The sequence below is a fragment of the Ochlerotatus camptorhynchus genome, unplaced genomic scaffold, assembly GCF_037179485.1.
Source record: "Ochlerotatus camptorhynchus isolate MF236.1 unplaced genomic scaffold, CSIRO-AGI_Acam_v1.1 ptg000182l, whole genome shotgun sequence".
Classification (NCBI taxonomy): Eukaryota; Metazoa; Arthropoda; class Insecta; order Diptera; family Culicidae; genus Ochlerotatus; species Ochlerotatus camptorhynchus.
This window is the reverse complement of record NW_027040672.1, coordinates 2,699,564-2,713,135: the sequence shown is the minus strand read 5'-3', so window position 1 is coordinate 2,713,135 and position 13,572 is coordinate 2,699,564. Positions and strand designations below refer to the sequence as shown.

At 37.0% G+C, this 13,572-nt stretch overlaps 1 protein-coding gene across 1 annotated transcript in view; it reads right to left on the bottom strand.

Moving 5' to 3' along the window:
• LOC135702015 (muscle-specific protein 300 kDa-like) overlaps positions 1 to 13,572 on the bottom strand; it is a 43,110-nt gene continuing 29,538 nt past the window's right edge. Inside the window, exons 7-8 of the mRNA XM_065222963.1 lie at positions 314 to 13,459; positions 1 to 162 (exon numbers count right to left, since the gene is read on the bottom strand). Of these exons, the coding sequence (XP_065079035.1) occupies positions 1 to 162; positions 314 to 13,459 (13,308 nt within the window). The remainder of the gene's footprint in view (positions 163 to 313; positions 13,460 to 13,572) is intronic.

Here is a 13,572-nt window from a genome sequence, read left to right as displayed (position 1 = left end):
CTACTTACCTTGCAAATTCACTAGAAGTGTCGAATAATTTTTTTGAAGTTCAACGGTGCGGTCTCGAACCATAGAGCATGCACATTTTTCCATTAATGCTTCGCAGATATCATTCAATTCCTCAATGGAATTTTTCTTGCTCACAATTAAATTGAAGATTTGCTAGTATTGTGATGTGCAGGATACGATTTTACAAATTAGATGGATTTGATCAATTCGCGATGTACCATAAAAGGTGGAAAAAGGAAAAAAAATGATACATGCGTAGGTTAGTTACTTTCCGTTTCAGTGAAAATTAACAGTTGATAGTTACCTTAAGTTGTTTGAGATTATTTTCCTGTTCTGCGGTGTTTTCAGCATTGAATGATGATATTTTGCTTTCGTGGTCCAAGATGAATGAGTTGATGTCGTCAGATTTTTCCAAGAAACTTTCCCAGGAAGAAAGTACATCAGTCAACTCTTGATCGACTGTTCTTGACAAAGCTTCAATATCTTCCCAGTCTGTATTGGCTTGTAGAAGTTCTTGCTTGATAGAATCTTGACCTTCTTGACCTACAATCTGAAGTAGCTTACTTCCAAGGTCCTGTGCATTTTCAAGCAAAATTTTTCCTTCGGAGAATGACAACTGTATGTCTTTTATTTTATTGATTTGTTCCACAATGTGCTCCTTATCGCCATGATAATCTGTGAGTTTTTCTGTTCTCAAGCGAGCAGTTTTCATCCACTCATATAACTCTTGAAGCCCCTGTTTGAATTTCTCATAGTTATTGACTTGATTTTCCAAGTTTTCAATTTCAATGGCAATTTTTGAAACCAAATCTTCATGATCTTTAAGTAGTTGGTTGTGTTTTTCGCTTCCGATGCTACTATTTCCAGTGAGTTTTTCTTTGATTTTGTCTGCTATCTCGTTATAGTTTCCAGTTTCACGTTGGATAGCACGGTACTTTTCCAAAGCAACCCGCCTGTCAGATAGTTCAGTGAGTACTGAACTGTCTTCAAGTTTGCCTTGAACCTCTTCAACCCATTCGGAGAGGATTTTTGAAAGTTTTCCTATGTCTTCAAGTTGTGCCAAATGATTTAATAGCTTTTGACGATTTTCATTGATATCCAACATTAGAGACTCATAGTCAGTTTTGATGTTATCTGTATCTTCGGCAATTTTTGAAGCACCGTTGGTTTCAGTACTGAGAACAATCTTCTCCTTGAGTTCAAAGAGATATCGCAATTTATTCTGACCTTGCTCAAGGCTTTGTCGGATTCCTTTTATGATATTGAGTTTGGACTGTGTTTCGGTTATAGTTTGTGGAGTTGCATCACACTCATTCAACCTTTCACGCAATCTGTCCAGCCAATCCTGGCATTCACCGTATAGCGTATTGTGTTGCTGATGTTCTTGATAGTGTTGCTCTAGTCTTCGCATTGTTTCCTTGGCAATTGATAACAGAACGTTATATTTGGTGGTTAGCTGAGTAACTCCGTTACTAACTCGCGTATCAGCACAAATCTCTAGCAGGACTTGAGCTTTCATGTTCAAGGTATCGAGTTCGCGTTGCCAATCGAATAAGGTTTGCAGTTTTTCCTGGAACTCTTCCAACACACATTTTTTCTCTTCAAGACTATTTTGCATTTTATTATATGATTGAATTTCCTGCTCAATTTTGTCCAACCATTTCTGAGCAATTTTATACTGGTCGTCGTATTCAGTCCAACGAACAATACCATTTTCCAGAGCCGCTCCAATTTTTTTCAAAGCTAGACAATAGTTGTCAAATTCCTCTTGAAGAATAGCGACCTCCTTTTCTATAGCTTCACATTCTTCCGCATCGACTATTCGACATGCTATCTCAGCTTGCTCAAGAGCTTTCTCGAGTTTCTTCTGTCCAACGGGGGCGTCACTCTCAAGAATCTTAAGCTGCGTCATTTTCGAAACCAAAGAATCCTTATCACCTTTGTAATCGGTGCATTTGTTTAGATTTTCCTTGGCATTACGTATCCAGGCAGCAAATTCATTACTCGAGTCGATAAAGGCTTGATGAAGTTCAACAGTTTCTTTTTGCTTAGCAAAAACTTCCTTGGCTTGTTTGCTTAGATTTTCATACTTGTGTGAAATTTCAGAAGCTGGAGATGTTTGATGAAGACCCGACGCTTTATTGGCAACCGACTGAATCATTGGTTCAAAGGAAACTATGTCTTGAACAATGTCGTTGGCTTGGCGTAAATTAGCTCTCCTCTCATTCAAACCACTGCTGAGACTAGAAGGCGCACTTGTCTTGAATCTTACAACCTTTTGCTCACTGACTCTCTGTAGTTTTGATTCCCGATCCTGCATCCACTGCGTGAGATGATTGTAGCTGGAGCTATAGTCTGCCCACTGAAGTAAGCTGGTTTCCAAATGAACTTTAGCGGTGGACATTTTTTTCACAAGACGGTCCCAACTGTTTTGTATTTCTTTGAGTTCGTTGTTGATTACTTCTCTTCCATCGGATTTCGTACATTTTACCACTTTTTCTCCAGTGTTGATTGTGTTGTTCACTAGATTTTGTCCCTGATCACGTTGTTGAATTAACTCGACAACTTTTTCCAACCGTTTTTCCAAGTTTTCCTTACTAACTTGTTCTACATTATCTGTTGAGTACCTAACAATGTCCTTAGCATTTTCAATCCAAGCGTTTGCTTTCCGTAGATAATCATTATAATCTCTATGAAGTTCATAGTTTGATTCTACTTTCTTCTGGACATCTTTAGCAATATTTACTTGCACCTGGTACCGAGAATTAAGATGTCTTAACTGGTTTCCAATATAGGAATCTAAATGGGATTGTAAAAGTGGAGCGGCAAATGCGTTGAATTTATCCATTTCTGTTTGCCCTTTGCCTAATCTGTCGATCAATTCTCGCATATCTTTGACTTGTTTATCTTTTTCTTGTAAATTGGAGGACATGGTCAGTTTGTTATTTTTAACAATTATATCAATTTGCTGCAGCCATTCCGAAAGACGTTCATACTCGTCTTTATATTCCCGAAGCATCGAGATAGTTTTTTCAAGATTACGCTTTTGATCAGCAATCTCCTTGAATAGGTTTTCAAAATTGTTTTTCAACCCATTTATGTCACTCTTGATCAGTTCTTTACCTTTAGCAGACGTTGATGCCATAACTACTTCACCAGTGTGAACTAAATGTTCCACTAAGAGTTCTCCTTGGGCTTTTTTGTTCATGAGAGAATCCAAAGGAGCGATTGCGTTGTCTATTGATAACTTGTCACTTAACGATTGCTGTTTTATACATGGTAACTTTTCACGAGCTCTACTTATCCAATTAAACAAATCGTCATATGCTTCTTTGTACAATCGATGATCCCGATATTGGTCTTCTCTTTCAGTGAGTAGTTTACTGATCTGGTCAGCCATGTAATCAAACTTTCCAAGGATCTGTTGCGCCGTGCATGCAGCTTGAGTTTGTTGACACATTTCTGCTGCGTTCTGTTTTAATGGTTCAATTTCAATGCGTTCAATACGAATTTTTTCTTCACAATTTTTAATTCTGTCCAATTGAGCACGTTTTTCCGCCATTGTCGGTTGAAATTCTGAGTACCCTTTGAATTCATTTTCCATCCATTCAATATTCTTCCGCAAATCATTTACTTGGTCTAAAAATCCTGACCATTGGTTGATAGCTTCATCCAAATTAGTTTTCACATCTATCATTTTCAGTGTCAAAACAGACCAATCCTCTTGTAAAGCCGCTACAGATCGATTAATTGTCTCGTGGCCAGCCGAAGTAGTACAGGCAAGAACTTGCTGTGCCAGATCCATTATAAGCTGAATCTTTGAGCTTCCTTCGTCCTTATTAACTATGAGCTCCTGAATAAGCTTCAATTTGCTCTGTAGTTCTTTTTCGGAAGTAGTACTTTGGTCAGTACAGTAATTCAATTTTTCTCTTACCCCATTCAACCATTGCTTACAATTGGAAATCTGGGTTTCCAATTCTTGATGGTTGATAACGTATTGCTGCCACCTTGTGGAAAGTTCTTTTACGCGATTTGCTGTTTGTTGATACTTTATAGCCAATTCCGATATTTGTGAATTCCTACTGCTAAGATACCCCCTATAAAGTTGTTGCGCCTTTTCGGTAAAATTATCAATTTCTAACTCCTTAGCTTTCACCTCACCCTGTAAGCTTTTCAGATAATCTAACGTCGCTTTCTTTTCGTTGAGGGTAGCTTTCAAATCAACTGAGTGTATCTTTGAATCCACGTTACGGATCCAATTCATACAATCTGAACGCATTTTTTCATAATCATTCCATTCCGATACTTTGGATTGAATTTTTTCAATTGTGCTATCAATAGCTACTAAAAGCCCCTCCCAATCCTGTTGAGAAATATCTATTTGCGATCTGATATTAGTCTTTCCGTCGTCACTAGTATCAGGAATGGTCATTTCCCCGATAGTTCGTATCTGCTCAATTCGATTGTTTTCCGATATGATAGATTTCTTCAACTCGTTCAATCGATCCAGATTCGTAAGCAACGACACTTGGTCAAGATCAGTCTCACCCCAAAGTTCAATTGTATTGTGATTTGCGTCAATGAAATCTGAAGTTTCCAATACCGCCTTGCAATATTGACGATGGTTGTTTACGATTTTTTCGTAAGCAACCACAAAACCTTGACATCTATCAAAATATTCATTGTATGTCTTATTGACCTCGCTGTAAACAAGATCTATGCTCACATCCTCTTCTTTAAGGTTATTGAGCAGATCCTGTATGTTGTTCAGTTCAGGCTTATGATTTTTTATGTCATTCATCATGTCTTGATATGCTTGATGCTGGGAAATTTTCTCATCAAGGGTTGGTTTCAAGACCATTTCGCCAGAAAAATTTGAATCGATGCCATTTAACCATTGTTGAATTTGAGCAAGCTTCTCATTGAAACCTGAAAGTTTAGTGGATTTGGCTTCGCATGTTTTTAAGAAAGAACTGATTTCATCAAACAAGCGTTCAAATCGTAATAACAATTCTTGAATCTCAGTTCGAAGCGCTTGCTGTCCTTTCATGGCTGTTGAAGTGTAGAGTCTTTCTCCCATATCTGACACAGAGCTACACTGCACGCTAACAGAGTTTTGCTCGGCTAATAACTTCTTCATAGTTTGAATAACATTCTCCAGACTTTGCTGCTGATTGGTCTTACAGTTCACAAACGTCTCCTTAATTTGGTCCAGTACTGCAATACATTCGTCATATTTGCCTTTGTATGTTTTATGTTCCTCAAATGCTTGTTCGCATTTCTTCGAAATTTCTTTTATGGTATTTTCAACAGACTGCATTCGAGACTTAATCTGCTGCATATTGAAGGATATTTTTGCATCTCCACTGCTTTGAAGTAGCTCGGATGATTTGTCAAGCAGGGCATCTAAAGACAAATGCTTGTGTTTGAGTTTTCCATTCAAGGCTTGGTAGATATCATGTTGTTCCTGTTTTTCAATCAGAGTATTTTTCAGGCCATAACCTCGCATAGAATCTTCAATTCCTGTCAGGAATCGATTGATGTCATCCAATTCCATTTGATATGCATCCCATAGCTGAATGCGTTTTTCCAGCTCAATTTTGGTATCATTAATCGAATTGTTTAGCTTTTCAAATTCGTGCTGAACTTTTACTAAATCTTGCTCCATATTCATTTTTGCACCGTAGGATATAAGGTCACTGTTATCTGATATCAATTTGCTCAGATCTCTCAATTTATTCATTTTTTCGGGTAGAATGTGTTGCAAATCATCAACTTTCTGTAACTTGTCCTGGATAGATTTTTTGCTTCCAGAAATATCAGATAGCTGCTTTAGATCATTAAGCAATTCTTCTTGTTCGTCAATATGCGCTTTTTGAAGCTCATTGAATTTGTTGAGTAATAATAAGGATTGTTCTAGATTTGACACAATATCAGCAGAGGATTTTTTCAATAGTTCATATCGCTCATTGATAGACTGTACTTTCGCAGTAATATTTTCGTCTCGATTGTTTAAAACTTGTGTCGTTTTTTCGTTCAATGAGTCAATCATTCGTTTCTGACTCATGATTTCCTGCATCAAAGCTTTGTATTTGAAAAGCTTAGAACGTATTTCTTGCGTGGAATTCCAGCTTTGGGATTCGCTTGTGTCTATTTTCTTTTCTGTAACATCAAGCCAGGACAATATTTGCTGCACAATGTCTTGATATGAAGACCATTGTACAGACCTTACGTCAAACTGCTTTTTCAGATTGTTTACCGCAATGATGATTTTGTCAAAGCGATCTTTAATCTCTCTTATATCTTCCCGTATTTTCTCACGCCCGTTAGAACTAGTTTCTGTCAACACTTTTTCACTGGCCGTGATAAGACTTGGTATGTAATTCTCTATCTTTTCCTTCTCAATGTCTATGTTTTGCAACATGGATTGATTGATTGCTGTTATTTTATCTGCCACTGCTTTCTCCAAATTATTTTCAATGTTTGTCAAACGTGTACTACATTCTATTAACCTTTCGTCGTAGCCTATATGATCATTGACGATATTTTGTGCCCGATTCACCACTTCTTTGCTTAATACCAGCAGAAGCTGATGACGGTTTATGAGTTGGTTTATATAGAACTTGACTTTTTCGACACCTGTTTTGCTGAATAACGCTTGGGCAGTGGTAACAAAAACGTCCACATCCTTCTGTTTTTCATTTATATGTTCCAAGTTGGTACGATACAACTGCAGCTGGTTCTGTTTCTTCTCCAGTGTATCATATAATTGCTGCTCACGGAATATTGTTTCCATTGACCTGCACCACTTTGTAAGGGTATCTAATTCTTGGTCAAATTGTGTCCAGCTTGTTAGGCATCTTTTTTGACATTCTACTGTTTCATCTATATACTCGTAAAGGCTATTCAAGTCAGACCGTAATGTATTCATCTCTTCTTCCGCTTGGGCAATTCCTTGAGGAGCTGTACTTTGCTTGTTTATATTATGGTGTTGAAGCAGTTGATTCAACAATTCATCGCCCTTCGATCTGGACAGTTTCAAATTGTTCAATGTTTCAATTCGTTTTATTATTTCTTGTTTCTCACCGCCCTCGTCATCACATGCCATGACTTTATCCTTTTCCTCGGTGATCCAATTTTTTAGTTTACCATAGCTAGTTGTGTAATTATTGTGGGCATTAACACAATTGTTCAGGCTATCCAAAAGTTCGTTCGATTTCAGAACAATATTTTTGTAAGTATCCTTAATGGATATTAAATATGTTTCAAGGTGCTGATCGTTAGTCAATGATAACAATTGTTGTGCTTTAGTACATACTGAGTCAAGCAGTGTATTTTGTGCGAGAATTTCTTGATGCATAAGTTTATGATTTTGATATTGGGAACGCTTATCCTGAATGTTTGATTTCAGTTCAGCAGTGATCTTCATTGACGCTTCGATATCCTTCAACCATTTGGAAAGCTGTTCTTGTTGTAAATTGAATTCGCCAAGTTGGAGAATACATTGGTCGACTTTCTGAGATACCATTTCCAATTGATCAGAGAATTTATCCCACAGTTGACGCAAATCGGACAATCTTTGACGGATTTGTTCTCGACTGTCTGGTGATGTTTGAGCATACAATTTTTCACCCCTGGCGATCAATTCTTCCAAGGTATTTCCATCGTCAAGTCTCTTATATGCTATCTCTTTTAGGCGTATTTGTCGGTTTTGTAATACATTCAAATCACCCACTAATTGTTCCAGTTGTTCAAGTGATTCCAAATTATTCGTCAATATGGCTTGGAATTCATCATATGACTTGTTAAAATCAGATTGATCATGAATAGCAGCTTCTGCTTTGTTAATTGCATCAGCACACAAATTCATAACGCTACGGTATTCATTTTGCACGTGATACATCTTAGCAGAAATATCATTATTTGCCTTCAACCCTTGGCATTCTTCTATTATGTTGCTTATTCGTACGCCTTGATTTTCAATATCCTTCTTGATCCCCACCAAGTCAGTGATAATATCTTGTTTTGTACCAATTGGCATCTGACACGAGACATCTTTTATTTTGTTTTTGGTGTCACCCAGCTTGGCCAGACATTCGTCGAGATTGTGATTTGCGTTTTCGATTTGATTCATCATATTTGCCAATTTAGACCGATTCATTCTACAATTTTCGAAAAACTGTATCCAATTGCGTTTGTTTTCTTCAAATGTTTTGAGAAGATCAGAATGCCCAACTTCGTCAGTTTGTCCCATGACAACGGTGAACTGATTATAACAATCATTAACGCAATCTAGAACGATCTCTTCCTCGGAAAGGGTATTATCAAGGATCATGAGATATTCTTCAATTTTGCATTTATTCAGATCATTCTCATTGTTGAAAACTTCGTTGGTTTGCGATTGAAGTTTCAACAGCCAATCTCTTGACTTCTCCAGTACATTGTTGTAATGTTCGTGGTCTTTCACGCATTTCTCGTATATATCGAACTTTTTCGAAAGATCGTTTATGAGTGTACTGTATTTTTCACATGTTTCATCAATATTCGCTAAACTATCTGTGCTGTATAATGCAGTGGATCGTTTTAATAACTGCTCAACACTACTTTTATGATAATTTGCGTCTTTGATCATAGCCTTGCATTCAAATAATGCACCTTTTTTAAGTTGTAAGGTGGCGTAGAAGGCAGGTAAAGTTTTTAGCTTATTTTCCAGATCAATCAGCCACTTTAGAAGCTGACAATAGCTTTCATCGATTGTCTTTTTATTTATGATGTTTGCTTCCATTTCCTTAAGAACTGTATTGCATCCATCTAAAAGACCGTGATACGCATTTCTCAACGATAAGACCTCCATCCTAATTGTCTCACGACACTCCGGGTTTACTTCGGCGTATAAATTCTCCCCCAAAGAACATGCGTCATTCACTAATTGTTCATGCGCCACAATTTGACTGCGACAATTCTTCAGCTCGTCGTAATCTTTGTCTGACACTTTACTGAAGCGCATTTGATGTGCTTTCGTATTTTCAATCCACTCAAATGCTTCTTTCAATTGATTTTTGAATTGTTCATTCTTAGAATCTACATCTGATAATCTGTGTAATAGAAGCGAAAAATATTTTTCAAAGGTATTGAATCGTGTTTGTAACTGTTGCACAAGCACCAATGCTCTCGAATCTGGATTCAGTTTATTGATGTTATTTGCAATATCATGAAGCTTTCTCAAATTAGGCTCAAAATCAGTTAAGGCTTTGTAAGTGCCTTTCGTTTCTTCGATTTTATCACCTAGTGTGTTCAAATCTATCAACAGTACTGTTTCCATTTTGTGTTTGATTTCTACCTCTTTTAGCCATTTGACTATATCTCCGGACACTTTTTCATATTCTGTCCATAAAGCGATGTTCGAATTCAATGTAGACTTCACTTTACTACATTCCGATTTCAGGTGCTTAAAACCGTTTTCAACGTCATCTTTCTCCTCTTTAAAGTGATCAAGTTTCGGTTGAGTGATGACTCCACCTAGAGAGTTCAAGAAGTCCGAAACATTGACTAACAATGCATCATACTCGGTAATGGATTGTTCTATATCGCACAAAGTGGACTTTTTTATTTCCAAATTGTATTTATCACTGTTAGTTTCTGGATAGCACCATTTAAGTTTTTCTATTTGCGATGAAACAATTCGGTTGAGACTCAATACCTTGTCTTTGAACGTTTTCTCAACAGCCTTATTCAATTTGCCCTCCACTTCGTTGAGATTGTTTAGTACCATTCCAAAACGTTGTTCCAAGTTTTGCAATTCTCTAGAGGTAGTGCTTTCTTTAATGGATTCATATTTCGTCTCGATACTGACAAAGTGATTTTTCAAATCAGTGATCTCCGCACCCACTGAGTTTACATCCATTCGTAGCTTTTTCAACCTGTCCAGGTTTCGAAGCTGCTTATTTGAATCCAATGTAACATCGTCGCAGTTCATGATTTCTTCGCGAATGTTGTACAATTTTTCAATGACCAATTTGATTCGCTCTTTCAAGCTACGTTCTTCCCCAATGTATTCGTTCATTTTGTTACTTATTCTGTCAAAGTGAGCCTGAAGCTCGGAAAACATGCTTTTAATTTTGTTTTCCATTACTGCAAGATCATGAGGCACCGAATTATTATTTACTCGTTTGAATTCGGATAGAAGACTAATAAAATTTTCATTACATACTAGTTGAGCTGGTAGCTCGTTTCTGTAGCATGTAATTCTATGCTCCATTTCACAAGGATTTTCCAGCACGCGGTTGAACTGATCTTGAGTTACTTCAAGCCATGAAATTATGTCATGGCTTAAATCTTCAATCTGTTTATAAAGCGCTAATTTTTGATTTAATGCATTGCTGTTGTCAATCAGTTTTTCTAAATTGATTTTAAATGCTTCATTGTTTTGCCTTATTATGTCAAGAAGATTCTCGCAGTCCTGTGGGTTATAATTGCGGAATAGTTTAACGATATCATTTCCTTTATTAGAAACTGCGTCTGCATTTTTCTTTACTTTCTTCATTGATTCTGATGACTTTTTCAAAACGTCTAGCTGATCGATTAGCGATTGCTTATCGTTAAATTCTGTGGCAGTTGCTTTGTTAGTAGATACGATATTCTTGAGCTCACTGTTGAATACCATGTTATATCTGTTGAAATCGTTATAGTGATCTCGCACATTTACAAAATTTTCCAGAGTTTCTTCAATTTCCGATTGGATATTGTCAAGCTCTTTATCAAGCACAGCAAGAGGTTCTTGAATGCTAATCATGGGAATTTCTTCCTGCTTCATCAACAAGGACCCTTCGTAATGAGCCTGTGCCTTCGTTGAACATTCTTTACTGAGTTGTTCATTCAAAGAAGAAAGCTCTTCCAACGAATCATCAATATTACTTAATCTTGAATTCTTGACAATCGTCTTTAGTTTATCAGAGATTGAGTTCAAATTTGCTATTATCTGTCTTTGTGTCTCTTGGAAAATGGCGACCCTCTGTTTGACATCATTAATTTCATTTATTTTTGAGTCACAGTTAGATCTAATTTTATCAAGTCTGTTTTCCAAATCAGCCAGCATTTTTACTGCATTAACTTTGTTTCCCTTCTTATCGTGGAATTTAACACGAGGTTGGTGTTCAAGAGCAATCATATTTTGTTTCCAATTATTGATAGCCTGTGCAAAATTTTCAACTTTGCTCAGAGTATCTTTAAGGTCTGCTTCTTCTACCACATCATATCTTACGACATTGTCATTCATATGTTGAATTTGATCTTTGATTCCGTGGTACCAGTTTAAAAATGCTGACCATTTTTGCAGGTAATCTTTGTATTCCTGCAAGGTGGACTCAATGTTTTGATAATTACTTGCCAACGATGAATATGTTTCGTCCATGACAGAACGATCACCAGCAGCAGCAGGGCTAAGGCTGTCATCTTTTATTTGGGAGTATATCTCATTGAAAACATCTCGTTTACCAGCATGCTGTTGCAGCAAATATTGCACGTTTTGCAATGCAAGATCAGTCTCGTCTAGCAAAGTATCTTCTAATTCAGTGATGCTAGCGGTAATCTGATCCATCCAATTGCTAAAGTCGGTTATTTTTGCATTGAAATTCTGCTGGACTACAATGTGCTGATAATGTTCATTAATCATGCCACGCACATTATCGCTTAGTTTCGATAGTTGATCTTTTGGTTGCTGTAATTTACGTTTCAGTAAATTTATGCCTTCTTCTGAAATACCATTAGTTATTTGATCAAAAACGTGGACAAGAGAAATAAGTTTTGCCTGATGCTCGGAAATTTCATTGTTAAATAACCTTAGCATTTTTATTTTCTCTTCTAGTTTGTCGATTGGCAAATGTTCCAGTTTGATAGCCGAATAATGGTTTAGTTTACCATGGGCATCATTGATAAAGGAACCAAGCTTAGCCAATTCGACATCCATGGTAGACAGATTTAGAACAAGTTTGTCCATCTTTCCTTTCAAATGTTGTGCATTTTCACGGATATCTGTCAGAATGTCATAGCATTTATCTATCTCATCTGAGGGTTTGATTCCATACTTGATATTTTTACACATCTGCATCACATTTTGCAAATCCGTGAATTTTTCGTTACACTGTCCGCAAAGATCATTTAATTTAGCTTGAAGTAGCTTAGCATCTTCCAGCGTACAAATCTTGTTTTGTTGTGAATCAATTGGCATATCAATACCCCCAATCCAAGCCTTGATTTTGTCAATCTCGTGGTTGTATTGATCCCATCTTTCAACATCTTGATTGACTTGTGCCTTCTCAGCACCAAGGGCATTGTTCAGTTCGGTGAACGTTGCCTGTAGGCGCTGTGCTTCAGTTTTAAGTCGTTTCATCTCGGTCAAGTTACCTTCCTTAGATGCTAAGTCGGAGGCACTTGCATTCAAAATGTCCAATGTTTTCATTTTTTCACTAAGCACGTTTTCCAGCTGTTTTGTTTTTTGTAGCCTATCGGTTGGAGTGATGTGTGGCTGTTTTATAGCTGTTATCATTTTAGGATACACATTTCCTGCCCAATTTTTCAAATTATCAAGCCGTTGTTTGTATTCGTTCCATTTATCATTATAGTCTGTAAGGTAGTCTATTCGTTTTTCAACAAAGTTAACCGTATTGTAGATTCTTTTTTCAATTCCAGTTGTTTCTTTTTCTAAGACTTGTTTCGCAGTTGGATGAATGCATGAGCCCAATTCACGGCACAGATCATTCAATTGCATCAGAGACTTGGATGATGCTTGCTTCAAGTTTAATGCGAGCTGTTTCTTCGTCTCAAGATCTTGAGTAACGCTAGTTGGATCCGTTTGGAGGGGAGTGATGGATCTTAACTCCATTTCGGCGTTATTCAATAATGATTCAATGTTGCCCCTCTGCTCATTATAGTCGTTCCATGTTTTATGCACTGCCTTTAACCCTTTCAGTTTTTCGGCTGCTTCATTATACGTGTCGTTCCAACAGGTTTCTAAGATTCTTGTCTTTTGATTGACAAAAGCTGGGGCGTTAACATTTTTACTTAAGTCTTTACCTTTTTGTAACATTTTCATTATGTGTCCTCTTTGATTATCTAGTTCTTTCAGAGAAACGTTTTGCTCTTCAATCATAGTATTAACGTTGCGATAACTATCCGGAGTCGGAGCATTTAGGCTTTGCATTTTGATTCGGTTTAGCAAATTGCATATTTCCTCCGCTTCATGTCGGTATGTATAGCATTTGGCGAATATTTCAGTTTTTACCATTGTTGTTTCGATTGTTGGAATAAGTGTTTTATAGCGGGTAATCAATCTTTCGATTTTGTCTTGTTCAATAGCTGCTTGGTCTTCATTCGTGTGACTCAACAGGAAATCCAACGTTTTCACCAACCATTTCATGTCCTCTCTTCTTGCATCCGCTTCGAAACAGATATTCTGTGAATTAGAAATAGAGATACAACTTCAGACGGATCTTTTGGATTAAAGTAATTCATGCTGTTCATGCGTCATCATATTAAGCGTTGGATTCTTCTTTTGGAAAGGAAAGC